General features: G+C 40.3%; 1 protein-coding gene across 1 annotated transcript in view; it reads left to right on the top strand.

Annotated features, from left to right (window-relative positions):
* Nucleotides 1–26,739, top strand: part of LOC141785573 (uncharacterized) — a 31,773-nt gene that overhangs the window by 697 nt on the left and 4,337 nt on the right. Inside the window, exons 2-20 of the mRNA XM_074663945.1 lie at nt 64–151; nt 235–288; nt 838–918; nt 1,025–1,113; nt 1,213–1,249; nt 1,325–1,449; nt 1,560–3,872; nt 3,964–4,031; nt 6,323–6,443; nt 6,694–6,745; nt 11,452–11,543; nt 11,903–12,087; nt 12,166–12,253; nt 15,437–15,514; nt 15,679–15,719; nt 16,163–16,246; nt 19,363–19,420; nt 25,198–25,271; nt 25,355–25,412. Coding sequence (XP_074520046.1) covers nt 78–151; nt 235–288; nt 838–918; nt 1,025–1,113; nt 1,213–1,249; nt 1,325–1,449; nt 1,560–3,872; nt 3,964–4,031; nt 6,323–6,443; nt 6,694–6,745; nt 11,452–11,543; nt 11,903–12,087; nt 12,166–12,253; nt 15,437–15,514; nt 15,679–15,719; nt 16,163–16,246; nt 19,363–19,420; nt 25,198–25,271; nt 25,355–25,412 — 3,772 coding nt within the window. The 5' untranslated portion in view covers nt 64–77. The remainder of the gene's footprint in view (nt 1–63; nt 152–234; nt 289–837; nt 919–1,024; nt 1,114–1,212; nt 1,250–1,324; nt 1,450–1,559; nt 3,873–3,963; nt 4,032–6,322; nt 6,444–6,693; nt 6,746–11,451; nt 11,544–11,902; nt 12,088–12,165; nt 12,254–15,436; nt 15,515–15,678; nt 15,720–16,162; nt 16,247–19,362; nt 19,421–25,197; nt 25,272–25,354; nt 25,413–26,739) is intronic.

Raw genomic sequence — 26,739 nt, 5'->3', positions numbered from 1 at the left:
TAAATATGGGAATGAAAAGCCTCCTATACCTGTATCAAATCACTGAATAATTGTGTCAAACAGGGACAGAAACCAAGATGAAAACTCCACAACCCTCAGATGTTAAAAAAGGGATTTCAGTCCTCTGGGAGACTCTCCAGTGCCCAATTTGGTAAGTTTAAATCCTCTAGATTTGTGAATTTTGAAGTTAAATTAGTCACTTGCTGATTTATTTTACACTTTCTCTGTCTGCAGCCTGGATTTGATGACTACACCTGTGTCTACAAAGTGTGACCATCAGTTTTGCAAGTAAGTAACATTTTATTCTACCAAATAATGTGTTTTAAAGATCATGTATCAAAACAGTTCATTACAAGGTGCAATACTTTGACTTTCCTGCATGGTGGCGCTAATTCCTTGCACTCTGTCTCCTTTAATGCCCCGCCCACAACACCACCTTATTAGTAAGACACCACAGGCCTGTGTGGAGTGTACTAATACTGTAAGAGTAAACAGACTGGCCTTTTTATTTTTTATAATTTTATTCTATATTTTGCATTTTGCTGTGCAAAACAGTGTTGTTTGATTAGCTGTTATGAGAGAGATAGTTTTGGCATTTATTTGGGATACATTATGGTTTTGAAATAATTGAACAACAGAAAAATAATCGTTAGACTAATTGTTCAATTATTGTTAGATTAGTCGACTAATCGATAAAATAATCGCCTGATTAATCGTTTTAAAAATAATCATTTACCCCCAGCCCTGCTAATAACCCTAATGGAAATATGCACTAAAATCAACTTTGTTTACACATAAATTTATTAACTTTGTAAAAAATATTTTGTTTTTTTGCAGATTCTGTATGTTGAAACTCTTGGACAACACCAAACGTAACACCACAAGCTGTCCAGTGTGTAAAGCCAAGATTACAAAAAGGTTGGACAAAGAGTTCACATCACATTTAAAAAAAAAAAATCAGTCATTGATTAGTTAAAATGTACTGAAATGTATTTAACATGTGTTTCCTTTAATTCCTGTGTAGGAGTTTGCAGGAGAGTCCAGGGTTTCAGAGGCTTGTAGCAGGTCTACAGGACATGGTGCAGGCGTACGAACACGACACGGGCACAAACTGTGAGACAACATCAAAGAAATGAAATAAAGTTTGTAGCTTAATAATTAATAGATAAGCTCACATTGTGTTATTTCAATACTGTGTTCTTATTTTTTTAGACTTTACAGGGATATCCAAGACAAAGGAACAACAAGGGTGAGATATTTGAACATTTCTCTCAAAGGATAAGTCCTGGGTCACCCCTTAATTTTACCTTTTGTTTTTACTCAGAGTCAAAGAGGCTGAAGCTGCTGAACACAACGGCCATAAGTCATCAGGAGATACAAACGGAGACAGCCATGATGTTGTGGAAATAAGTGACGATCCTCCAAAGTCTCACTCCTCAACCATCAGAGGTAAAACTAAAGTAGCATTGCTTCTGTTTGTAAACGAGCAGGCCAGAGCAGTGGTAGATGCTTCATAGATTCATATTCACTTTATTTTCATTTCCCTCTCCCTTCTCCAGCTCAAAATGATTTTGCAAGACTGATGGATCTGGGAGACTCGAGTCCTGTGACAACAGAAAATGAAGGCTTGGACAGCGGCCTCGGGGAGGCTCCGCAAACCTCAGACAAGAAAACGACAGATGATGTGGAAACAGGAGAAACAGAAATGTCAGAAGATGCAGAAAATGCTAAATCATCTCACAAAACTGGAGACAAAGATGAGACTGAACAACAACCCTTAGTAAAATCATCCAGAAAGAAGAAAAAGAAAAAGGATTCACCAGAAAAGATCCTGGATGAAAAGCAGAAGAAGAGTCTGGAAAAAGTGGCTGAATGGCTCATGAAAGTCCCGGCTGAAGGAAGTCTTGAGTTCGAAAAGCCAGATGATGAAGAGGACAACTCAGACAGCTGTTCCTCCACATCGACGATAGATGTCAGGGAACACAATATCGATGTGAGCGCTCGCAGAGAGGATCGCGCCAAAGCTCTCGAAGAGCAGGTGTTTGGGGCTGTGTACAAACGAGAGCGTAAAGGGAACAGGATCAGCTTTCCCCCACAAAACGGTTTTGAGGAACCAACAAAAAATAAAGGTACAGAAACAAGTGAAACAGTTTCCAAAAGAGGGAAGAAAATAATTTTAACTGCTGCTGATTTGGGATCAGAAGTTGGTTTAGAAAGCGGTGCAGAGGAAGAGCGACAAATGTTTCCAGAAAGTGACCAAACAGACACCAGAGATGAGGAAACAGAACTACAGGAACCAGAAAGACCGCCAAAGAAACGAACCCGCAACCTCGAGCAACAGGTCGACAGCGATCTGCAAGAGACGGAGCAAAAGAAAACCAGCAAGAGGAAAAAACTCAGCAAGTCTGCACTGAAACCTCTCGATCTGGTCCAAGTCCAAAACGTAGACACCGCTCTGACAGCAAGACCAAAAACAGGGGAAGTTCAGGTTCATATTGAGAACTATCCAAGCAGCGAGGACCAAGAAGTTCCCTTCGCGAGGAAAACCAGGAAGAGCAGAATACTTCAGGATTTCACTGAGGAAGTCAAAGGAGGGAACAAGAGAGCAAACTTAAGATCTAAGGTACCTGAAAACCAGAGAGGTGCAAAGCTTTCTGCAGCTGTGGAAGAGTTGGATCAAACTGAGTCACATAACGAACAAAACAAAACAGAAGTCTCTGGAAAGAATGGATGCATCTGTGAAGAAGATTTAGGAGGAATAGAAAACATGGAGTCAGAGAAAACTCCAGAAGAAACGTCCAAGGCTGAAACTGTGACAGGAAGTAGTGCTTCTTGTCTCGTTCAAGTGGTCCCAAACTCAACGAGTCCGGCTGAAGCATCCGTGGTCGGCCCGACTCCTGAAGTAGACAACGTAACACCGAATGTGGAGTCTTCAGCGTGTGCGGGGAAACGTAACGGAGCTGAATTTGAGGATGAGAAGAACGACAGCGAAGTGGACACAGAGCAGCTTGTCAAGAGCTTCAAAGCCACAAAGAGGAAGTCTTTCCATCTCGGAGGTCCGGGGGTGAAACAAGGTCGAAATTTAGAGAAAGAAAGTCCGAAATCGACTGAACATGAGGCGCCGAGAGAGAACGAAAACTCATCCTGTAGTGATTTGATCCCGCCTTCGCACTCGCCTGCTGCGACAAGGAAAAACGACAAAGTGGTGGAAGCCTCAGTCCCTGACATTACGCTTTCAGGGAACTTTGCCTCCATGAACAGCGTCAGCAGCGTTCTCCCTCCTAATAAAGAGTCAAAGCATCAGAGTCTGAGTCAGGATCTCTCTGTGGTTCCCCAGGTGGTGGATTCAGGGCTCTGCTTCGTGACCGTCGAACCTGAGGAGACGAATGAAACCTCAAAGAATTCTCCGGTCACAGAGAAAACTTCAAGACTTCATAGAAAAGTAAAAGATGGCGTCAAGAAAAGTGGTTCAACTGCCAAAACAGCTGAACCCGTCTCAAACACAGAGTCCTCTTTGACTCCTGAAGGTCTTGAACCACCTGTTGCTCAAACCGACCTCGAGGCGAAGACGACGATTAACGATACCAGCGATCTCAGCCTCCATTCCTCCATCAGGAGCAGGAAGAGGAGGAGAACCCAGAGGCTGGAGCCTTCGCCAGAGTCCGACTGCAGCGAAGAGGATTTGCCGACTCTGAAGGATATTTTGGGAACACCTGCTCCGCCCGGTGCGTTGACCACGGAGTCTAATGAAGCTAGCAGACGCGAGGATGTTTCAGCTGATGGAGCGAGTCTGATGATTAATCCCCCAGAAGGCCCCAGCTGTGATAACTCCAGCCAAGGATCGGAGGATTTGTTTGGCACACCGGAGGAATGTGAGTTATTTTCAAACTGACTCTCTGCAGCAAAATGCTCCTCTTCCTCTTCGTGTATCCATCCATCAACGGTTTCCTTTTTCCTCTGCAGGTGAAGCTCCTGTGAATGATGTTTCTGTGGAGTCATCTCAGTTTTCCAGTGAAGTCCTCGTCACACAGGTAAATACATGCTGCATTATTAAACGTTAATGTTTCTAAAAGCACAACATGTTTGGGAGAATGTTGAAGTGATTTGGTTTGTCATCATCCTGAACACATAAAATCTGAAAGCTCATTTCTGTGCCGGCTCCACGCTCCCTCAGCTGCACTGTCACGTTACGCCCCAGAGAGGGCAGCCACCACATTCCCCCCAAACCCAGCTGTCAGCTTCCTGGATGACGGACTACCTCGCTCAGTAAAAAATGTCCCCCTCAGCAGCTTTCTAAATTGCATTTCATTTACGTTAGAGGAAATGCCGCCTAGGAGATGATTCTTGTTTTCTACCTCATCCATCTTCCCGCGCGCTCACTTTTATCTGTCGACTGTATTTGACTGGGAGTTCAGGCTTCAGGCCCTGGGGTTTAGAAAGAGCTCCGGATTAAAAACATCAGAGAAAACAGGGGTTTGGTGTTATTGTGCTGTGGTAAATAATCGATGCACTCACTTGAGCGGTAAACTCAGAGAATGAATTTCAAAGTGTTTGCTCGCTGAAGCTTTAGAATAATTTCAAACTGATAGATTCAGTTTTTACCAACAAGCGTCAGACACAAAAGCTGTTTACACTTTAAAATGTTATATAATCTTCTCCCTCTTTTCTTTCTGACTAATATTCCTGACACTAAGTACAGTTGGTCTGAAAAGCATCCATTCCCTTTCCTCACATCTCACTGGCTCTGAACAAACCTCCTCACTGACTGAAGCTGCTGTTGTTAGAGATAAACAAACATGTTTTTTTCACCAGAAAAAACGATTATTAGTAGTCAAAGAATCCGATAACCGATATTTGGAGCCAATATTCAATTAATTTTTTTCTTTTTCACCTTAAGCTATAATAAGCATAGCATTTATGCTAACATTATTGATTCATAAAGCCATAAAAAATGTACATCTGAGGTAGATAAAAATATAAATACTATGACGGATCAAACAAGGCGAGGCCCCTACAAAAAAGCTCGATAATTTAGATATAAATAATTTACTTACTGTAACTTTTCTGGGTCTGCTATAAAAACAAACCTCTTTTTGCTTTTGTTGTAAGTGAACCTCTGTTGTGTTGTAACTCTCTCATGGGTGTTTTTGCTCTTGCATTATTTTTGTTGCTCTTGCATTTGTATCGTGGCTTTTGCATTTGTGTTGTAGCTTTTGTATGAATGTTGTAGCTTTTGCATTTGAGTTGTAGCTTTTTGCATTTGTGTTGTAGCTTTTGCATAAATGTTGTAGCTTTTGCATTCCTGTTGTAGCTTTTCGTTAATGTAGTAGATTTTGTCTTTGGTTTGTTGCTTTTGCATTTGTGTTGTAGCTTTTTGCATTTGTGTTGAAGCTTTTCATTAATGTAGTAAGTTTTGTCTTCAGTTTTTTGCTTTTGCATTTGTGTTGTAGCTTTTTGTGTTTGTGTAGTAGCTTTTTTGCATATGTGTTGAAGCTTTTTGCATTTGTGTTGTAGGTTTTGCATAAATGTTGTAGCTTTTGCATTCCAGTTTTAGATTTTGCATTTGTGTTGTAGCTTTCTGCATTTGTGTTGAAGCTTTCTGCATTTGTGTTGTAGCTTTCTGCATTTGTGTTGAAGCTTTTTGCATTTGTGTTGTACCTTTTTGCATTTGTGTTGAAGCTTTTGTATTAATTTTGTAGCTTTTGCATTTGTGTTGTAGCTTTTTTTGCATTTGTGTTGAAGCTTTTTGCATTTGTGTTGTAGCTTTTTGCATTTGTGTTGTACCTTTTGCATTTGTGTTGTAGCTTTTACATTTGTGTTGTAGCTTTTTGCATTTGTGTGGTAGCTTTTCATTAAAGTAGTAGATTTTGTCTTCAGTTTGATGCTTTTGCATTTGTGTTGTAGCTTTTGCATTTGTGTTGAAGCTTTTTGCATTTGTGTTGTAGCTTTTGCATTTGTGTTGTAGCTTTTGCATTTATGTTCTAGATTTTGCAATTTTTTTTAGCTTTGTTATTTATTTTGTAGCTTTTGCATTTCTGTTATGGCTTTAGAATTCGTTTTGCAGCTTTTGCATTCGTGTTGGTGTTTTTTGCATTTGTTTTTTTTGCTTTTGCATTCACGTTGTAGCATTTGCATTCATGTTGTTGCCATCGCATTCCTGTTGTAGATTTTGCATTTGTGTTTTTTGCTCTTGGGTTCGTGCAGTAGCTTTTGCATTTGTGTCTTTGCTTTTGCATTCCTGTTGTAAGTTTAATCTCTCTTCATTGTTTCTTCCTTATCTTTTGAATTTACAGTTTCTCTTTAATCTTTTTTCCTCCTCCAGCAAAAGTTGGAAATGCAGAAGGACCTGCAGCGCCTGAAGAAGCTGATGGCTCTGGTGACGGAGGTGCTTCAGGAGAAAGAAGGAAGTCCTGCGCAAGAAGGTCAGAGCAGCAAAACCACAGGTGAGGAGACAGGACTCAGGACGCTCTGCTTTTAGCCTTTTGGAAACTGTGAACGCGGTTTGTTTCGTACGTTCAGATATTTAACAGTCAGGTGAGCACTGAGTGAGAGCGTCGATGTTTTGGCTGAATTTAATATGTTAATAAGCACAAACCAAAAGCTGTTTTCATGCTGTGAATTTGCAGAAACTGGCTCAGTTTTGTGTTTCTTCCTTTGTTTTGGTCTCATGATTGTTTTTGTCCCCACATCCAGATGCTCAAAGACCCCTCGAACGTGATCAGCCCACAGACCGAGGTTCAGAGCGGTGAGTGGGCACTGTGAAGTGGATTTTAACACCACTGTGTTTTCTTTTGATGGACCATTTTTGCTGTTTATTGATATGACTTCCCCAGCTGACAGACTCAAACAAAACCACACAGTGTGGATAAATATTTCAGAGAAGAAAGAAGTAATTTATTGCACTGAGTTGCAGCATCTCCAGAGGATCACTGGTTTGACAGAGTTGGTCAAAAACAACACTGACAGCACGGAGTTAAAAATTAAACATGTTAAAATAAATCAGCTCATGAAGTTTCAAAGCACAGAAACAGAACAAACAGCGCTTTATGTCGGCCTCTCTTAGAGCTGAACTATGACCAAACAACTTCTGTCTAACCTGAAATTTTCCCCCGAACATGAAGTCATTGTTTGTAGAAACGGTGATTAAAGGAGGTGATCTCACAGGAAATCAGGTATTAGAGGACGGTTAGAAACCAGTTCCACATTCATTCCTCCAGAACAGGCGACGCTGAGTCACTCAGAGGATGTGGGTGGTTTGTAAACATGGGGTTTGTGATTGTTCTTGTCCTGTCAGGGTCATCAGATTTTTTTATTTATGAATATCAGGGCCTAAGAATCGCTCTGACTGCTCACACACCTCTTGCTGCCCCTGATGAGCCATAAAGCTCTACTTTTTTGTGACATGTCTGAAAGATTCAAAAGGGTCCAGTGATCAGTTCAAAGTGTTTATCATCCACAATTCAAAATTCAAAACAACATGCATTTAAGGCAAAACAGGAAAAAATAATACCAGTTGAAGCCCAATGAATGATAGTGGTTGGATAAAACTAAAGTGAAATGGCGGTGAAAATGAGGCAACACAAAAAATATACGAGCTCTTGTCCAGGGGTCTGCAACCTTTACTTTCATAGGAGCCATTTTTCCTCAGCTCACCTGGATTAAAGTCATTCAGGAGCCACAAAATCTACTTTATCTACACGATGAAAATTATAGAATGTAGAAAATACAAAAAAAGTTAAAATCTAGTGAATAATTATGTAAACAATAACTTTTTAGAATAAATGAAATTGTTAGTTTTTGATTTTAAATAAATTAACAAAATTAAAAAAAATTCAAACAATTTAAGAAATTTCAAAAATGTTCAAAAATTAATTAAAAGAAAGGAATTTTAATTCCAAAAATTAAAAAAAAATCAGCAATTTTGAAATTTAAAAAAATTGCAAAAATGTATAAATTATTTAAATTTGACAAATTTGCAGAAATTAAAAAAAATCTTGATAGAGATACCATACATTGATAATCTTGCTCAACTTATTTTTGTTTTTCAATAAATTTGTAAAATTAAAAAAAAATTCCCCAATTTTTTTTTTTTTTTAGCAATTTCAAAATTAAAAAAAAATCAATAAAAGAAAACAATTTTTTTTTTTAAAGATTACTACATTTTGATAACATATGGATAATATCACTCAATTTGCAGGATCTGTTTGTTTGCTAATGCCACATATCAATAATGTATATTAATCTGACACGTTCTCAGTTAAATGAATCCATCCACACAGAATGAAAATCTGTATTTTCTTCCAGATGAGTCTTTTTGTAGATGTAGTTATCTTCCCAGGACTGTAAAACTTGAGGTTAGCCACAGGTGCATGGAAAGTTGGTGGGCTGTTGATGTTGTAGGAGGTGAAGTAGAGCGGTGGAAAGTCTGTATCTTTTATCATCAATACCCTCTGTAAGAAAATAAAATTCTTTATTACAATAATACTTTTTAAAGCTACAAGGAGCTACTGCAGAGGAGCCAAAGGGCCGCATGAGGCTCCAGAGCCGCAGGTTGAAGACCCTTGTAGTCTGTAGATCTGCTTAGCTTTTTTCACAAATTCCTCCCACGACACACAATCAGTAAAACCCCTTCTATTTGTCAAAGCAGTGATGTCATCAAAGTGATGATGCCATCAACCAATTTAAAGAAACAGGCTGAATGTATTTTAGCTTCTACGCTCCTATTAATGCAAACATCTGACTAGCAGACAGGTTTTTCTTCGGGGTCACTGGGCCAGTCAGCTGCAGCATCCTCACGGTCACATCCACGTTAATACCGAGTGAAGTGAATTAATATCTGCCTCAGTGTGTTGTCTTCCTCTACTCTGAGGCCTGTATACATTGTTAATACATCTTAAATGGAGCTGCATATTAAGAGGAACAATAACTGGAGCAAGTGGCATGTAATTGGTCTCTTTGAGTCTGTAACTGAAGGAGAAAGTTAGCGAGTGTGTGTGTGTTGTGTGTGTGTGTGTGGAGGGTGATGCATCTGGAGAGGACAGGCGGATAATCTCACTAATGAACCCAGAATCTGCTTATGCTGAGGAGAATAAGAAAGTCATTACAGCTGCATCTTCTGTGTCAGTCGGAGCACTTAGAGGGGAAACTTGTGTTGCCACAGTAATTTATCTCTCCTGCTTGACTGCGCCCCCCAGCCCCTCGCCTCGCAGGCTTCTGAGTGCACTCCTCCAGGCGAGAGCCGGGGAGAAATGGAAGAAGACAACAGCTGAAAGCACAGAGGGTCTTAGTTATACAACTTCTAAATTAAAAAGCATCTGCTTCATGAGGGAGCGGGAGAAGTTAGGGGGAGTAGTTAGCGCTGACAAGTTCTCAATGAGCCATTATTACTTAAGTGCAGGTCATTTAAGTGTCGGATCGCTGCCGGATGTCACTGATTCAGGAGGCTGCGAGGCGAGAAATGAACTCAGAAGAAAACAAAGGAGAAACGCTTCAATATCTTCAGTCAAACGAGTGCGGAGCAGCTCGTAAAGTATTGATAATAAAGATCATACTTCATTCAGGATTAAATTTGAGAGTTGTGGCGCGTCGAGCCTTACAAAACATCTCAGCAGCGCGTCAGAGGCCAGAGCAGTTTGAGCCTTTTTGTTTCAGCTTGACTCCAGCGTTTCAGATTTTTTCTCTCCACAGCCAGAAAGAGGATATGAATATTTGAAACAAATGTCCGCTTCTACTAAAAAAATTAAGAGATTAGGTTTTGGCAGTCAAAGGTGTAGATCAATGAAGCCTCGCTTAGTCTGTGAAAGATTAAAATGCAGAATCAGCGTTAATCCTTAACGAGCATTGCTTCGAGGACGGTATAAAAATCTAAATTTACTGCAAAAGCAGGGGAAAAATAGGCTATATTAACTAAACTTAACTAAATTTACCAGTACTTTGATACTCTTGGGTACCATGTGCTTTGAAATACAGATTATATCAGTATCAATATAAGTATCTGCCGATGCTGGTAATTTTTTAAAGCTCCCATATTCTGCTCCATTTCTGCAGTTTAATCTGGATCACTGATGTCTTCATGAAATGGTAGTAACATGTTTTGGTCCAAAAAGCCAATAAATCAAGCACAGCAGCATTGTTTCCAGGCTCTCATAGCCCCTCTGTTCAGAACGCTCTGATTTAGTGGGCGTGGCCTTCATATGTAAATGAGCCACCGCTGATACCGCCCCGCTCTTCCACGTCACTGAGAGCGGCGCCACGAGCTCCGAGTGCACAATGTTTAGAAAACAGAGAAGCTCGTTTACCGTAACATTACAGGCTAAAACAACAGGCTAACTGCAGCTAAAGTTAGCATCCTGAAGCTAACACAGAGACAGGGGGGACACTGAGGAAAAGCTCTTCCATCTGCTCCACAGCACACAGCATTTAAAATACTCACATTTCCAGGGTCCCAGGTTTGTTGGAGGATGGTTGGTAATGCGCCTGGATTCAGGACCAGTCTATTGGCTAGCCCTCTGTTGGACTGTCCAAAGTTGGAAAAGCAGTCGGCCGTGAAGTGACTAGCACACACATGCACAGTTTCACTGAGTGAAGCTGGAACATTTCCTGATAAATGAACTCTAGACACTTAGTCTGTCTTCTTCTGAGATGGGAAGTGTGAGCATGGAGCTATGTGGCTGTTTACAGCCAAAAACAGAGCAGTGATGGCTCTTCAACTTTGGCATTCTCAGGTCAGACTTGCTCCTGATTGGTCAAAAAAGGGAATCGCTGACGTCGGCATATCCCCAAAATCCAAACAGCTCGTTTTAGGTCAGGATTTTACATTCACAAGCTCTACTAAGAACAGGTTTGTCATTAAATATCACATTTTGTGGGCTGGGAGGAAAGACAAAGACCCACAAATTTCACTAAAAGACTTAATAAAGTGATTTTTGCACTTTTTAAGTGTTAAAAAGTGTTGAATTATTTGAAACATGTCAGATTTATTTGACTCTGTGCGACTCTGCTCCGCTCTCTGGGTGCATCTCAAAGAGACAATTTCGTGCCTCCTTTGTCCTCTCTCCTCCGTGGCGATAATTGTGCTCGAAGGAGAGAGGAGACTGGTCAGAGGAGCGATGATGAAGGAGGAAACATGCGAGCAGGCTTTGAGGAAGTCTTTTCACTGACAGACACGCCCCCATACGGAGTATCACTCTCTGATTGGACGCTGCAGCAGCTCAGACTTCTCTACATGAAACTTAGAGAGTGGAGGAAGGAAGGATGGATTGTTTTTACTCTTTCAGCCTCTAATAGATCATCACCTGGTCCCTGAATGTTTCCCTTCACGCTCAGATAATACAAATCCAGTTCAGTCCAATAATGATACAAACTAAACCTCCTTTATTTACCTGGAGGCTGTGACACTTCCTGCGATAACTTGCCAATTTATTCAACTCTCCAAAATGTGTTCACCTGCAGGAAAGCTAATCCAGAGAGGGAACAGGATCACAGCACAAGATCATCTGATGACAAAAGGCTGAGCCGCCAGGATGGGAGCTCTGCAGAGATAAGTAAGGCTGCTGGAGAGACTGTGACACATGCTGGAGTTTAATTACGTTGAATAAAATCTGCAACTCGTCATTTGAAGGAACAAACTCTTTTCATCGTCGCAGAGTCTGCAGGGTTTGTTTTGAGCTCAGATACCAGGAATTTGTAGAAGTGGAGTTGTTCAACACTTTTATTTGGCAATGAAAGTTTGGATTACGCTGAAACCAATTTGTTTTCTCCGTGTAAGTACTTAATTAGCAGTTTTTAATGCGATCCTCTAAAGGTAACCAAAACATTTGCTTCTCTCTTTGTGAGGAGAATTGGCTCGTTTCCTCTCTGACCGTGGTGCCTCTTTGTTTTGTCTTCTCTTTCTCCTCCAAAGCGGGACAAACATCGCCGCTTGTAAAAGGCACCGGCGCCTCCAAGACTCTCATTACGAGTTCAGCAACCAAAACATTAAAGAACAAGTCTTCTCCGTCAGAAGACAAAGAAAACAGCTCTCCTCCCAAAGAGGGGGGCAAAGCTAAAATGGTGCTGGTGTCGTCTGGATTGGGCCCTGGCGAGCAGGTGAGCGGTCAGCCGTTCAGGCAGTAAATCTGTTCACTAAGAGCTTTGAATGAGCCAATCAGACGCTGTCTCCTACAGGTGATGGTGAAGAAGTTTGCAAAGAAAGTTGGCGCTCATGTGACCTCGCAGGTGACGGCGGAGGTGACTCACATCATCATGCACACAGGTCAGTGCTCCGCCGTGTGCTGCGTTGATCCACAGACTGTTCATACGCAGCAGAAATCAGCTTTTGAAAATCCCACTTGAGGTCTTTCAAGGTCCTGTTTTGAATATTCTCTTGAGCAGGAACGTTTAAATATAATAAGAAATGATTTTTTCGTCTTTGAACTTGAAGTTGCGGCTTGTTTCGCGCGTCGTTTCCAAACGTACTCCTCAGAGATAAGCTCTCTGTTTCTTTCTAACCCACTCCCGCTGTCCTCCAATCATCCACTCTTTGCTAATTACCCTCTCTGATAGATTATTTTTAATTTCAGAGCTCGTTGTCTCTAAAGCACCATATTGACTGTCACTGTTAAAGACTTCTCTCCCTGAAGTGGAAGCTGTTTCCAGGGGAACTGAAATACACCACTGCTTGGTGAAAGGTTGGAGAGGAGCAGAGGCCGTCGCTTTCTTACCGTTAACGGAGAGAAGTCTGTAATTATGTTTCAGGAGTATCAATGTGGTGAACTCCACTCTCGCCTGGAATGCTAATCAATAGATAATGAGTAGGTTTCCTGAGGGGACGTTAACCTCTGACCCTCTGATCAGCTCTGATTCAGTCCTTTGAATCCACTCGCTGCTGGTCTGTGATGATCTCCTTCTGGCGTTCATTCACAAACGTCATTGGTTAACCTTTTAACACCTGAGCCTCAAAATGCCTCTCCACCTGCTTATTCAGAAAAGAAAAGAATAGAACAGAACATTATTGTCATTGTAACAAGTACAAACGAAATTAAAGTCACAGCAGCAATCAAGAAAATAAAAGTAAGAAAGTGTATAGAAAGTGCAAAAAGCTCCATAAGAAGATAGATGCTGACAGCTTGTCCATCATTGTCCAGTCAGCCAGCCTCCACCTCCACAGGGTCCAGGACTGAGCTTCTTCAGCAGTCTGTTCAGTCTCTGTCTCCTGGATCCTGAGATTAGCATGATGCTACTCTGCCTCCTTGTATTCCCTCTGTTGCTGAGTTAGCACAGCTAGCTCGTCCATCTTATTGGAGATAGATCTTACGTTCCCAATAACGATGGATGGAAGGACAGGTCCATGTCGTCACTTCTTAGCTCACACCTGAAAACCAGCACGTCGTCCTCACCTCCTTCTCCTCAGCTTGTGGGAAGATACCCGGCCTAGCACCAGTTAGCATTGACATGCTACAGGCTGCTAACAGCTGATTTCACATGTAAAAAATGCAGCCATGGTTACTTGTAGGATCTCCAGACAAACACAGGAGAAAAAGTAGTAAAAATATCACTGAAGACACAAAAAGTTTGGTGTCCACGACCAACAAATGAGCCAAACAAAGTAATGATCCACTCCAAATCCAAATATGACGAAAAAATTACAAGAAACAGACAAAGAGGAGAGGTAGCCATAGCCAACAGAGCGGTGCCTAGCAACCCTACTTTACCTCTTACTTTATTTCAAAAAGGTTATGAGGTCAGGTAAACGTTGAAGTTTGCACAGATTTTACAAATAAGTCTTGGTTCATGTTCTGAAAAAGTCACCACACAATACAAGCTTCAATCAACACGTATAATTTAGGGCTGCAACTAACGTTTATTTTTAAAGTCGACTAATCTATTGATTATTTTTTCGATTAATCGATCAATTACGGTTATTTTGTGTTTCATTTTCACTGCATTTACCCAGAGTTAGGTTCTCTCCTCTGATTGGTCAGCCCTGTGTCATGTTTGTTTGTTTGTTTGTCTTTATTTCATTCATGATGACATAAAAAAGTATAAGTACTATACAAAAAAATTAAATTTATCTCCAAATGAATGAAGCAGGTAACAGGGAAATGAAGTTGTTGTTCAGTGTTGGACAGACGCTTATCAGTGACTTTGTTCTTGTTTTCTAATGTTTATTTGTTTATCGGGGCTTTGCTCTCTGTATGATCCCACCTGACTCTCTCCCAGCTCTCCATGACAACGCGTTTAGTTTCCTTTCTCTACATGCACGGCGCTATTTCGCTCATGCGCTTTCCCCCCCTCCTCCTCCCCGCTGCGTGTTACCGCTGCAGTGTGAGCTCGAGAGTGAGAGCTCCATCAGATAAATGTCCTCTCTTTTCTAAAGTTAGGGGAGTTTTGACTCTAGTTTGTGACTCAGATCCTGAAAAACTGTCGGTAACAGAGAGTGAAGGAGACTCTCTAAATCACGTTATCAGACGCTAAACTCCGGGAGCTGTCAGGCTGTCCAAGCTGGAGATGCAGAGCCTCCGTCAGCGCACAGCGCTCTCTGGGAGTGGAGATTTCTCCTCATCAATATTCCTCACGTATGAACTTAGTGATCTTGTCCCATAAAAGTGTCCAATAACACAGCACCTCATGCTGTGAGCTGAAGTTACAGATGAGTTTTACCCCCTGGTGTTTGATTTCACCACATGACAACAACAATAAAAACAAGAATACGACGCGACGACTATTAAAATTTGCATTGATGAATTTTTATCATCGACTCATTGATTATGTCGACTAATCGTTGCAGCCCTAGTATAATTATGCATACAAATTTCAAAATCCATCCCATCTATCGTTTCTGTTTTCACATGAAGTTGCTCCTTCAGTCTCAGAGTCGTGCTGAAACCTCAGTGGAGGTATTTTAACCAGGGAGGATCTTCTTTTTGGCATTTTTACAGGGTTCCTGTGGATCCTTAAAAAGTCTTACAAGGCATTGAATTCTTCAGTCTTAAAACAAGGTCTTAGATGGCCTCAAAATGTCTTAAATTAATCTTTTAAAGTCTTAAAAAGTGTAAACACATGTTGGTGTGATTGTCAGTACTGCCAAATCTCAAAATAAATGCTAACATTTTATTTTTTTTTAGTAGGTTACTAAGTGACTCCCGTGGTAACATCATGCTATTACAAAAGTGAACCAACAAATATTGATGTGGTGTTTTTTTTCTCCACTTGTGTTTATTGTAAAGTTGGTCTACAATTTAATTTCAAATGACATTAAAAAAAAAAAATTCACCTGCTTCCTTAAATTTCGGAGAGAAATTTCTGTAAAAACCACGAATCAACTGAAAGAGCAAAGTCTCAGCTTTCACAAATTGTTCAATTGTTCTTCGATTGTGTAAACCGTTTGGGAAAAAGTGTCGAATCAGTCTGTGTTATTGTGCTTTTCTAACATCACGTCTGACTCTCCCTCCACCAGATGAGCAGCTGGTTTGCGAGCGCACGCTGAAGTACTTCCTCGGCATCGCGGGGAGGAAGTGGGTGGTGAGCTCCCAGTGTAAGTCCTCCTGACTGACAACACTTTCTCTGAAACACAAAAGCAGCGTGGTGTGGAGGAACGGGCTGGAATAAAAGCAGCGTGTTACATAATAACACAGCCACCACCAGGAGCGTGTTTGTGCTTTTGACAATAAGCTCATAAGTTTCTGTTCCTCTCTGCAGGGATCTCTGAGTGCTTCAAGCAGAAGAAGCTGGTGGACGAGGTACGCTCTCTGCTTATGATGAATCTCTCCATGTGGCTCACGACAAAGCCTCATAAATTATTTGACGTCTAATTGCTCGAGTAATCCCGCCATCCATGCAGGAAGGAGTAATCCTTCACCAGACTTCCTTTAATATCTCCAATCACTTCGAACGTTTCTCTGTGGCGCTGGTCTCTGTATCAGCATCTTAATGCATCATGGAGTGAAAGTCCAACAGGACGTCACGCTGTTATTAGATCAGCTGTCAGACTGAGGTATGCTCTCTGCTCTCAGGACTGTTTTAACTCTTATAAATACATCAGACGATGCTCGTGGTGTATCATCAGGACGTGGAGTGGATTAAAGTGAATAATTACTGCACATTTCTAAAATCTCGTAGCAGGAAAGTTCAAACCCTGTGGGATTAAGATGAACTGCAGTGACTTTGCTTTCTTTCCTTTAAGAGTCAGTTTGAAGTCAGAGGTGACGTCGTGAACGGACCGAACCACCAAGGACCCCTAAGAGCTCGAACCACTGAAGACTGTAACGTGAGTCTGCTCCAAACCTGGTGTTAGCCACGAGAACAGAGTTTGTTTGAGCTGAATGATACAAAGTACAGTGGGGAAAATAAGTATTGAGTGCGTCAACTTTTTTCTCATCACATTTATTTCCAAAGCTGCAATTTAAACAAAATTTCTCCCAGACGTTGGTATTAACTCAAATAATCCACACATGAAAAGAAATCACAACGTTCAGGTCCATAAATAATGATGATGGTGAATTAAGTACGATAACACAGGAAAAAAGTATTGAAGACGCTAACTGAGACTCATCTAATACTTAGTGGAGAAGCCTTTGTTTGCAATGACAGCTTCCAGAAGCTTCTTGTATGTTTGAACTAATGGCCCACACTGCTCAGGTGTGATTTTGGCCCATTCCTCTGCACAGATTGTCTTTAAATCTGGAATATTCTTTGGTGCCCTCTGGTGAACCCTTTTCTTTACTTCTTTCCACAAATGTTCAGTTGGATTGAAGTCAGGTGATTGACTAGGCCGTTCTAACAGATTGATTTTCTTTTTCTGAAACCATTTGAGAGTCAACTTTGCCGTGTGCTTTGGATGGTTGTCCTGCTGGAAGGTCCAGTCACGTATCATCTTCATCATCCTGGTGGATGGCAGCAGATTCAGATCAAGAATTTCCCCATACATGGCTCCATTCATTGCTCCGTCAGTTATATGAAGTTTGCCAACACCATGAGATGAGAAACAACCCCATGCCATGATGCTTCCACCTCCAAACTTCACTGTTGGTGTAGTGTTTTTTGGCTGATGTGCAGAGCCATTTCTCCTCCAAACATGGTCTGTAGTATGACAGCCCAAAAGTTCAGTTTTGGTCTCATCTGACCAGACAACATTCTCCCAGTATTCTACAGGCTTGTCAAGATGCTGTTTAGTAAACTTTAAACCAGCTTCAACATGCCTTTTCTTGAGGAATGGAGTCTTGCGGGCTGAGCGTCCATAGAGGCCATGGTGGTGGAGTGCATTGCCTGTTGTTTTCTCTGTAACAATTGTACCTGCTGCCTCCAAGTCTTTCTGGAGCACTTTCAGGGTGGTCCTTGGCTGGTTGAGTCCTCTTCTGACTATCTTTCTGACTCCCTGGTCAGAAATCTTCAAGGAGCTCCTGTGCGTGGCCTGTTGATGGTAAGGTGGTGCTTCTTCCACTTGTGAATAATGGCCCCAACGGTGCTGACTGGAATATTCAGGTGCTTTGATATAAGTCTGTAACCAGTTCCATTCTGATGCTGAGCAACAATCAGGTTGTGAATGTCTTCAGAGAGCTCTTTGCCTTTACCCATCATGAGGTGTGTGGTATTTAACTGCTTGGTGAAAAAAACACCTTTTTTGCACCTTTCATGTGTGGATTATTTGAGTTAATACCAATGTCTGGGAGAAATTTAGTTTGAATTGCAGCTTTGGAAATAAATGAAATTAGAAAAAAGTTGAAGTGTTCACCACTTACTTTCTCCACTGTCATCCATATTTTCTGACTACGACCTGATGCACATTTGCCGTGGTGTCAAACTGCAGCAATGTAGCGCCAACTACTGGGGAGGAGGACTTGAGTATCAGCAGCCTTCACGAGTACATTTACCTTAAGATAAGGCCGGTCAATACCTGGTATCGTTATTCACTCATCCTTAGTTAAAATCCACTGTCTCTAAACTTTTCTGTTGTGTTAAAAAAAATCTGTGCAAACATCAGAAAGTTCGTAAAAAGGTATCAAAGAATATTAAATGTAACTTAAGAATTGCTGTATATACCCTGTGGAAACTTTGAGAAGTTTTTATGCGGATGTCCGTCAGAGCCTTCTTATAAAAGTATTTGGTCTCACTGTGGTAAAGTTCCTGTTATAAAACATAGAAGTGAAAGGACTAAGAAGCCGGATCCTGAAAGCACAGAGCCCCTGAGGAAAGTCGAAAATACAATTTACATCCTCCCATAAAATCTGTATTGTTTGTGAAAGCCCAGCGTCTGACCCCAAACACGCCTCATTCTGTGAAAGTATTCAAATAAAGTGATCCAATAAAACATGTACGTATTTCTTGCTCTTGCACCATCCTCAGCTCAGGCCTCGTTGTAAAGAGCTAATTGTGATTTTCCTCCTGGTGTACGGCCAGCAGCAGCAGCAGCTCAGTTCCCACTGACGGGGAAAATTAGAAATGGCTGGATGTCATGTCGGCTGTATCCTCGCCTTTGAAGAACCTCTGCTAATTGAATTAGTCTGTAATTTCAGGCGTGTTTGAAAGCCTCCAACACAGCGGCTGTGGCGGCGGCGGCGCTTTGATAGAGCCAGCGGATCGTCCTGTTCACACTCGCTCTGTCACCGGCTGGCTCTGACAGGCTCAGGTTAAATGAAGAGCCAGGACTCTGTCACCTGAATGTTGATGCTCAGGAACTGTTTGTGTACACACGCCCGTGAGTGTGTGTGCAGTTTGCAGCTTATCACACACTTTAATACCTCCCAGAGGACATTAGGTGTTGTCTAAATTAAAAATCAGTAGCAGAAACACTTTTTCATCTCAGTAAGCACCTCTGGCTAATGATCATTATGGAGGTGTGAGAAATGAGGATTTCTCTCTGCAGCTGCTCGGACATTTATCTCAGAAACACTTTCATCCAGCCGCACACTGTATATGAGGCGGAGAGCAGAGGTGTGTGTTTGCTTCCAGGTAGTTGCCATGGTTCAAGGAAACAATTTTATATTCTCATTTCAGGCAGGCTTATTGACCCTGAGTGTAATAAAACAATCTGTCTGCGGAGCCGGCAGCTCGTTTTTCTCAGCGTGTTAAAAGGCTGATATTACCTCAGTGTTTGCTCTCCTGCTCATCGCTGGATTTACAGTATCACAGAAAGGTCTCAGACTCTTCCTCACACACTTTAGAGAGGAGTACCTCGGGTAAATTACAGGACGTGCCCGGTGAAGTGTTTCAGCCCTGTCCGTGTTACCCTTCAGACGGTGTTAGAGTTCAGACACTGCTCTATTTTTAAAGCTGCTCACATACAGGGGGGTCTGTCTGAAGGGGAAGTCGTCTGAATAAACATCACTTTTTGTGCAAACGTCTCAAAGAAGATCATTTATTTCTTCTGTTTCTTTCCCTCTTTAGCTGCTCATGAAGGGCTACAAGATCTGCTTTCAAGGGACGTTTCCTGACATGACTGCAGGTAAAAAAACGACTTTTCTGATTTTAACGGCAGGATGTACAGAACTCCTCAGTACATCCTGCAATTTATACCTTTATACCAGGGGTCTGCCACCTTTGCTGTCATAGGGGAGGCATTTTTCCTCAGCTCACCTGGATTAAAGTCATTCTAGAGACACAAAATCTACTTTAACTTAATTATAAAGTGTATAAAGTTTTATACTTAGTTCAAATCTAGTGAAAAATGATCTAAAAGAGAAGTTTTTCTATGCTATTTTTATGCAATTTTATATCTATATGTTAGTTTATTGCTTTAAAAAATTACAAAAAAAATAAAATTTCAAAAATTGAAATTTGCCAATTTTCAGAAAAAATCCCCCAAACTATTAAAATTTTAAAATATTAAATTAAAAAAAATGAGACTTGCAAAAGTTAAAAAAAATGTCCAAAAAATTGTGAAATTTCTAAAACATTGAAATTTAAAAAAAAAAGAAATTTGCAAGTGTCAAAAATTTTAAAAAATAATGAAATTAAAAAAAAATTGAAATTTGCCAATTTTTAAAAAAATCCCCAAAACTATTCAATTTTTAAAATATTAAAATAAAAAAATGAGACATGCAAAAGTTTTGAAAATTGTCAAAAAATTACAAAATTTCAAAAATCAAAAAAAATAAAAAACTTTTTTGCAAAAGTGTCAAAAAATTCAAAAAGCTATGAAATTTCAAAAATATTGCAATTAAGAAAAACACAAAAAATAATTAAAATTTGATAAATTTTCAAAATTTTTGAAATTTCAAAAGTACTCTTGAATCAGATAACATACATTAATAATACTGCTCAACTCAGCTTTGGCAGTTGAATAAAAAATCTGTCTTTTCTTCCAGATGAGTCTTTTTGTAGATGTAGTTATCTTCCCAGGGCTGTAAAACTTGAGGTTAGCCACAGGTGCATGGAAAGTTGGTGGGCTGTTGATGTTGTAGGAGGTGAAGTAGAGCGGTGGCAGGCTTTATTGACAGATGGGATGAAGATTTAGTTCAACTAAATGTTAACACAGGATTTTATTTAGTGTCAGTGTCTTTAATCATCAATACCCTCTGGAAGAAACATACAAACTCTTAATTCCAACAATATTTTTTAAAGCTATAAGGTTGCAGACCCCTACTTTATACTGTACCTCTCTGCCTCTAATGCCTAAATTTGACTTTCAATTGACTCAAAATTCAACACTTCATTATTAGTTTTGGTTATTTAAGAAGCAGTTCCACTTTTGGGAACTGCTTCTACTTTTTTTGTCTCAGAGTTATGGTGTCCCACTGCTTCAGAGTGGCCTCCAGGAAGTGGCCCTGCCCAGGGAATGAACGATTCATTCATAGCTGGAAATGTCAACTTGTTGTTGGCATTTCAATCTGTGAGTTTAAGAGAGGCTGGTGGTCGGATACAGTAACACTCAGATGGAGCTGTTGGTTTCTCCTGTTCACAGTCTCTGTGTGAAGTGAGGGGTAATGTAAAGTGACTGGAGGTGGTACCTTTAATACTCTTCATGTTTGGTCCTTCTAAGTTGGTGATGATTCCTTTTAGGCTCCATGTGGAATGAATTAACATCAAAATGATCGTTTTAACTCAGAGTTAGGCTGAAACGTGGTTTTCAGTTATTTGTTTTGCTTTGTTTTTTCTAATCAAATTTCATTTTTTCCATAAGGGAAGTATAGATATGCATGATATAAAAGTAAAATGCAGGATTTAAAATTCTCATTTCCACACAAAGGTTTATATACCAACACCACGTATAAACGATTCATTTGAAATAGAAATAAGAATACATAAATTGCAACACAATCATTGTTAAATTAATAAAAAATATATATATATAAATATATGAAAATTTTCACAACAATAATCACAGCAAAAATAAATAATTAAATCAAAGCAAAAAATATAAATTAATTAATTAATTAATTAATAAAAGTTACCCTTTCCTTGGATCCTGAACTACAAACTCCAGTTGCATTTTACACTCATAAATAAACTTAAAAAAAAAAAATGGACGTCACCTCGCTCAGCTTTAAGTGAGGTCTCCACAAAAAACTGCTCCCCCTGGTGGCCGGCTACATTATTGGTCAAAAAAATCCCTCTCCCCAGTCATTCCAGATAGTAAGTTTTCATTTGGCTGCCTTGTGTTCAAGTCCTCTTTTTTTTCTGAAAAGTTTCATTTTCATTAGTTATTAGAGGTTAAAAATGAGGCTTTAGGTTACACTGAACGATTATTGACAGCTGCCATTCTTGGGTATTTCTGGGAGGGTTTGTAAAATATGTCGAGAGAACGAGCCGAGAAGAGATGAGACTCTCCAAAAAAAATAAATTCTGCTCTGAAAGTCGTGCTACTTTCTGTTTTTCATATTTTTTCAACTATTTAACTTTAAGTTTCCTTTTTTTTAAATTCCCAATAATGTGTATTAGTGAGATTTTTTCCAGCAGACCAGATTTTCAAAAAGTCTTTTTTATGAAAGTGTTGCTGCTTCTCCTCTGCGGCTCCAGCAGTGAAGTCAGCATGTTAAGTGTAGATATTGATCTCATTAAGCTCTGCAGATCGGCCCCCTGCAGAGAGCCGAGTCAGTGAAGTGAGTTTTTTTATTTGTTTCAATAATCAGCCGGGCTGGAGTTTCGCTCCTTCTACTGTAAGACAATAACTCTGAGAGGTCTGCAGAGGGTTGTATAACAGAGAAGTGAGGAGAAACTTAAAGTTTCTGTTTCTTTTTAATGCAGATAAATATTTTCCTCTGAGGGAGATTAAAGTGCTCATTTACAAACCTGATTCTTTAATAGACGAGCGGAGACATCAGCGTGGCGTCTTTTTGTCTTTCTAACTATCTCTGATTACTGATCGCTCTATCGTTCTTATTTTATGTGTTTATCTTAAACACTCAAACACAAACTTCAGGATGGATGATGATTCCTCTGAATACAAAGCACACAAACATATTTTACTCTCCTATTAGCATTTGCTTCAAAGAACAGACAGCGTAATTTCCTTTTGTGGGGAAATTGTTTCCCTTTTGATGCAGCCTCCGTGCTGTTTGTGCTGTTCTGTTTTCCTAATCAAAAATTGCTTTGCTAAACCACATATTCGCTCTTATTGATGTCCGCTCCCTGCAGGACTCTGATAGACACCCAGCCTGCATTTAAAGGAGGGAAAATAACAATAAAACAGGAAGGGCAGCCCGCTCAGGTTTTGACTGACGCAGCTTGAAACCTGTGCTGTTTTTTCCTTTTAACCTCGTCATTTCAGCGCTGCAGAACAATGACAGGTGTTTGAGGAGTGTGGGCGGATTGAATACAGACGAAGGAAGTTGTGTGAGACTTGGTCGTGGACTCAGGAGTTTTTCATTATAAGAAAGTGAAAAGGAGATGCTCAGTCTTTGCTGAGGCACTTTTTTTTTATATCCTTATATTTGAATGGATGTTAGTATAAAATTGGTCTACAATTACATTTGTCAATTTGTCAACATTTGCCATACATACAGCGAAGAAAATAAGTATAGAACACGTCAACTTTTTTCTCATCACATTTATTTCCAAAGCTGAAGCTCAAACAAAATTTCTCCCAGACATTGGTATTAACTCAAATAATCCACACATGAAAAGAAATCACAAGGTTCAGGTCCATAAATAATGATTATGGTGAATTAAGTACGATAACACAGGAAAAAAGTATTGAACACACCATGGAAAGGCTGTATACTTTGGACAGGAAATGCACCATACCACCTGAAACCTGTCAGTAATTATTACTTGAACTTCCAATTAGTGCAAACCAACATCAGCTGGGCTAGAGCAAATTGATGGTCCTATAAAAAAGGTGTTTTTTTCACCAAGCAGTTAAATAGCACACACCTCATGATGGGTAAAGGCAAAGAGCTCTCTGAAGACATTCACAACCTGATTGTTGCTCAGCATCAGAATGGAACTGGTTACAGACTTATATCAAAGCACCTGAATATTCCAGTCAGCACCGTTGGGGCCATTATTCACAAGTGGAAGAAGCACCACCTTACCATCAACAGGCCACGCACAGGAGCTCCTTGAAGATTTCTGACCAGGGAGTCAGAAAGATAGTCAGAGGAGGACTCAACCAGCCAAGGACCACCCTGAAAGTGCTCCAGAAAGACTTGGAGGCAGCAGGTATAATTGTTACAGAGAAAACAATAGGCAATGTGGCCTCTCTGGACGCTCAGCCCGCAAGACTCCATTCCTCAAGAAAAGGCATGTTGAAGCTGGTTTAAAGTTTGCTAAACAGCATCTTAACAAGCCTGTAGAATACTGGGAGAATGTTGTCTGGTCAGATGAGACCAAAACTGAACTTTTGGGCTGTCATACTACAGACCATGTTTGGAGGAGAAATGGCTCTGCACATCAGCCAAAAAACACTACACCAACAGTGAAGTTTGGAGGTGGAAGCATCATGGCATGGGGTTGTTTCTCATCTCATGGTGGCAAACTTCATATAACTGACGGAGCAATGAATGGAGCCATGTATGGGGAAATTCTTGATCTGAATCTGCTGCCATCCACCAGGATGATGAAGATGAGACGTGGCTGGACCTTCCAGCAGGACAACGATCTGTTTATCTATCAAATCTTGTTGTCAAACCCACCCACCCACGCAGGTATCACTTTCAAGGATGTGCAATGTGGAACAGGTGTACAATCATTTTACAGATGTGAGTTTACAAAGTAGAAACAATAATAAAAAAAAAAGAAATTAAATAAAAATAATAATAGTAAGTAAAATAAATAAATAAATAAAATGAAATAATAAAAATAATAATAATAATAATAATAATAATAAATGAAAAAAAATAGAATAGAAATAAATTAATTAATAAAATAAAATAAAAAAAGTGAAAGATACATAAGCATCTAGAGATATTTGGAATTCCTCAAAAAAAGTTGAGAAAAGAGTTCCAGGTCTTTAAGAATTGCTGGGTAGTTTTTTTAAGGGTAAATCTTAAAGCTGAGGCACTTTTTCTGTCGTTATTTTCTGAACCATTGAGGAAAGAAGTGATTTTAGAAGTGAGATCAGGATTATTTGACTGATACAGGAACTTATTTTTGATTGGTTGAAACTCATTTGATTACAAACGTGTGAAAGTTGATCTTTGGTTGTTTCATCGCTCATCATTAGAGAAGTTTAAAGGAACTTTCCCCTCATCCTAAAGTTATCACATCACTTCCTCCTCACAGCCTGAGTGAACAGACGGATAGACGGAGCGCGGGTGGAGGTCTCAGAGGAGCCATTGCCTCAAAAACCCAGCAGACAGCGTTCTCTGGTCTCCGTCTTCCTGCAGCTCTCAAAGTGCTCCTGCAGCATCCTCCCGCTGCCGCCTGATCGATGGAGCTTTGCTAATGGCTCGACATCTGCTCACTAGCGTGGGGAGTTTGAAGACTTTTTCTTACACGGCACAAACATGAGGACGTCTGTTTCCTTCTACATGACGGGACTTCATCCATTATTTAATCGCTGTGTTTGTGCGTGAGGTATTTGAAGAGGATTACCCGACGTGGGTTTGTTTGGTGTCTAAATGTGGGAAGATAAACAAATTCAAAGCAAACTGAGCTGAGTGTTTGTTGACTGATTTAGGAAGATGCATTTATTGATTCGATCAAAGGATCAAAGGAAGCTGCTGCTCTGCGTCCGCCCGGAGGTTGAAGGAATCAGAGTGGAGAAATGTCTCTGAACTGTGACAAAAACATACAGAAACATTCAGCGCTAACAGTTTGTGCATGTTTTGAATGTTGCAGATGAAATGAAGTGGATGGTGGAGCTCTGTGGAGCAGCTGTCGTCAAAGATCCACTTCACCTGGACAGTCAACAGGTAAGAGCTCTGAGCCTCTGCAGCAGGAAATAATAAAAGTTTTCTTCTTTTTTTAACTGGTTTGTTTTGTTTTTGACGCACAGAAGTCTCATCAGCTGATCATCGTGCAGCCGGGATCAGAGTCGTCATCCTCATACAGCGGTAAGACACAAAGTCACACCTGACTTATTCTGTTATCACACCTTTATCTTCTTATTCTGATCTCTCTTATCACCAACATCTGGAGCTGAAGCTGCAGTTGGCAAGTTTAGTTCTCACTAGGGATGTCCCGATCAGCATTTTTTGCCCCACCTGTATCGCTCATAATTCTTCCTTGCTTCAGCCTTTTCCTTGAAACTTTTTCATTTTCTTCCCTTCCCTGTGGAGGGTAACATTAACAGCTTCCTGGTTTTGATCTTCTCTGGCTCCATGACGCTTTGGTAGCTGAGCAGCTAGCTGACGTGAGAGGGGTAGTGGGGAAGGACGAGGTGGGACCATGGGCGGGACGAGGATTGGATGGACTCACAGACCAATACGAACCGCACATGGCAGCACGGTTCGGATTGGTCAACTAGTAACTAGTATGTAGCTTTGCAGCGGATAGACTGAATGTTTTTTTTTCTTTCTTTTTGGTCTTTATATTGTGTAGATTGGACCATAACAGCCCTATAAAAGGTGTTATTCGGATGTGCAAAGCTTCCAAATCTTGCACCATAGCTTTAAAGCTCATTAAGTACATTTTACGTAGTCCAGCTAGATTTGAAGTTTAAACCCTCTGGATCCCAAACCCCAATATCATTTATTTTTAAATGACTGGCATTTACAGCCATTTGTCCAATCCAAAAACTGAAAACACTGGGGTGATCGTCAGATTCTCAAATTTCCAAGGGTACCTGAATGTATCACATACAAAGCTGAAAACATAACAACCATAGACTGTAAAAAAAATTGACGTCCACTTGCTCGGCTTGAAGTGAGGTCTCCACAAAACTGCTCCCCCTGGTGGCTGGCTGTAGTATAGGTCAAAAAATCCATCTCCCCAGTCATTCCAGATGGGCTGTGGTCAAACTTTAAAAAATGAATTCTCCTGGTAGAAATGTTTCTTACGTCTGATTGTTGTGGTGATTTGAAGATATCATTTGGTTGTCTTGTATTCAAGTTCTCTTTTTTCTGAAAAGTTTTGTTTTCATTAGTTATAAGAGGTTAAAAACGAGGCTTTATGTAAAGTTTAACGATGATTGACAGCTGACATTCTTGTGTTTTTTTTTCGGGGATTGTAAAAATTCATATTACATACAAATTACATACAAATGACTTGTCACGCAAATTCGTTGATTACTGATTTAGTGTTGTAGATAATCTACAAAACACAGCACTGAAGAGTGAAGAAGATTAAAAACAAAAACATAACAGAGCTAACTGGACAGGTGTCAGGGGTAGAAGGGTACAAATATCAAGAAGTAATGGAGCTTCATGTGCTCCAGCAGGG

Source organism: Halichoeres trimaculatus, unplaced genomic scaffold (assembly GCF_033239565.1).
Source record: "Halichoeres trimaculatus isolate MK-OKI-2021-1 unplaced genomic scaffold, fHalTri1.1 fHalTri1_scaffold_23, whole genome shotgun sequence".
Classification (NCBI taxonomy): Eukaryota; Metazoa; Chordata; class Actinopteri; order Labriformes; family Labridae; genus Halichoeres; species Halichoeres trimaculatus.
Note: the sequence above shows the minus strand (reverse complement) of the source record. Positions and strands in the feature narration are given on the sequence as shown.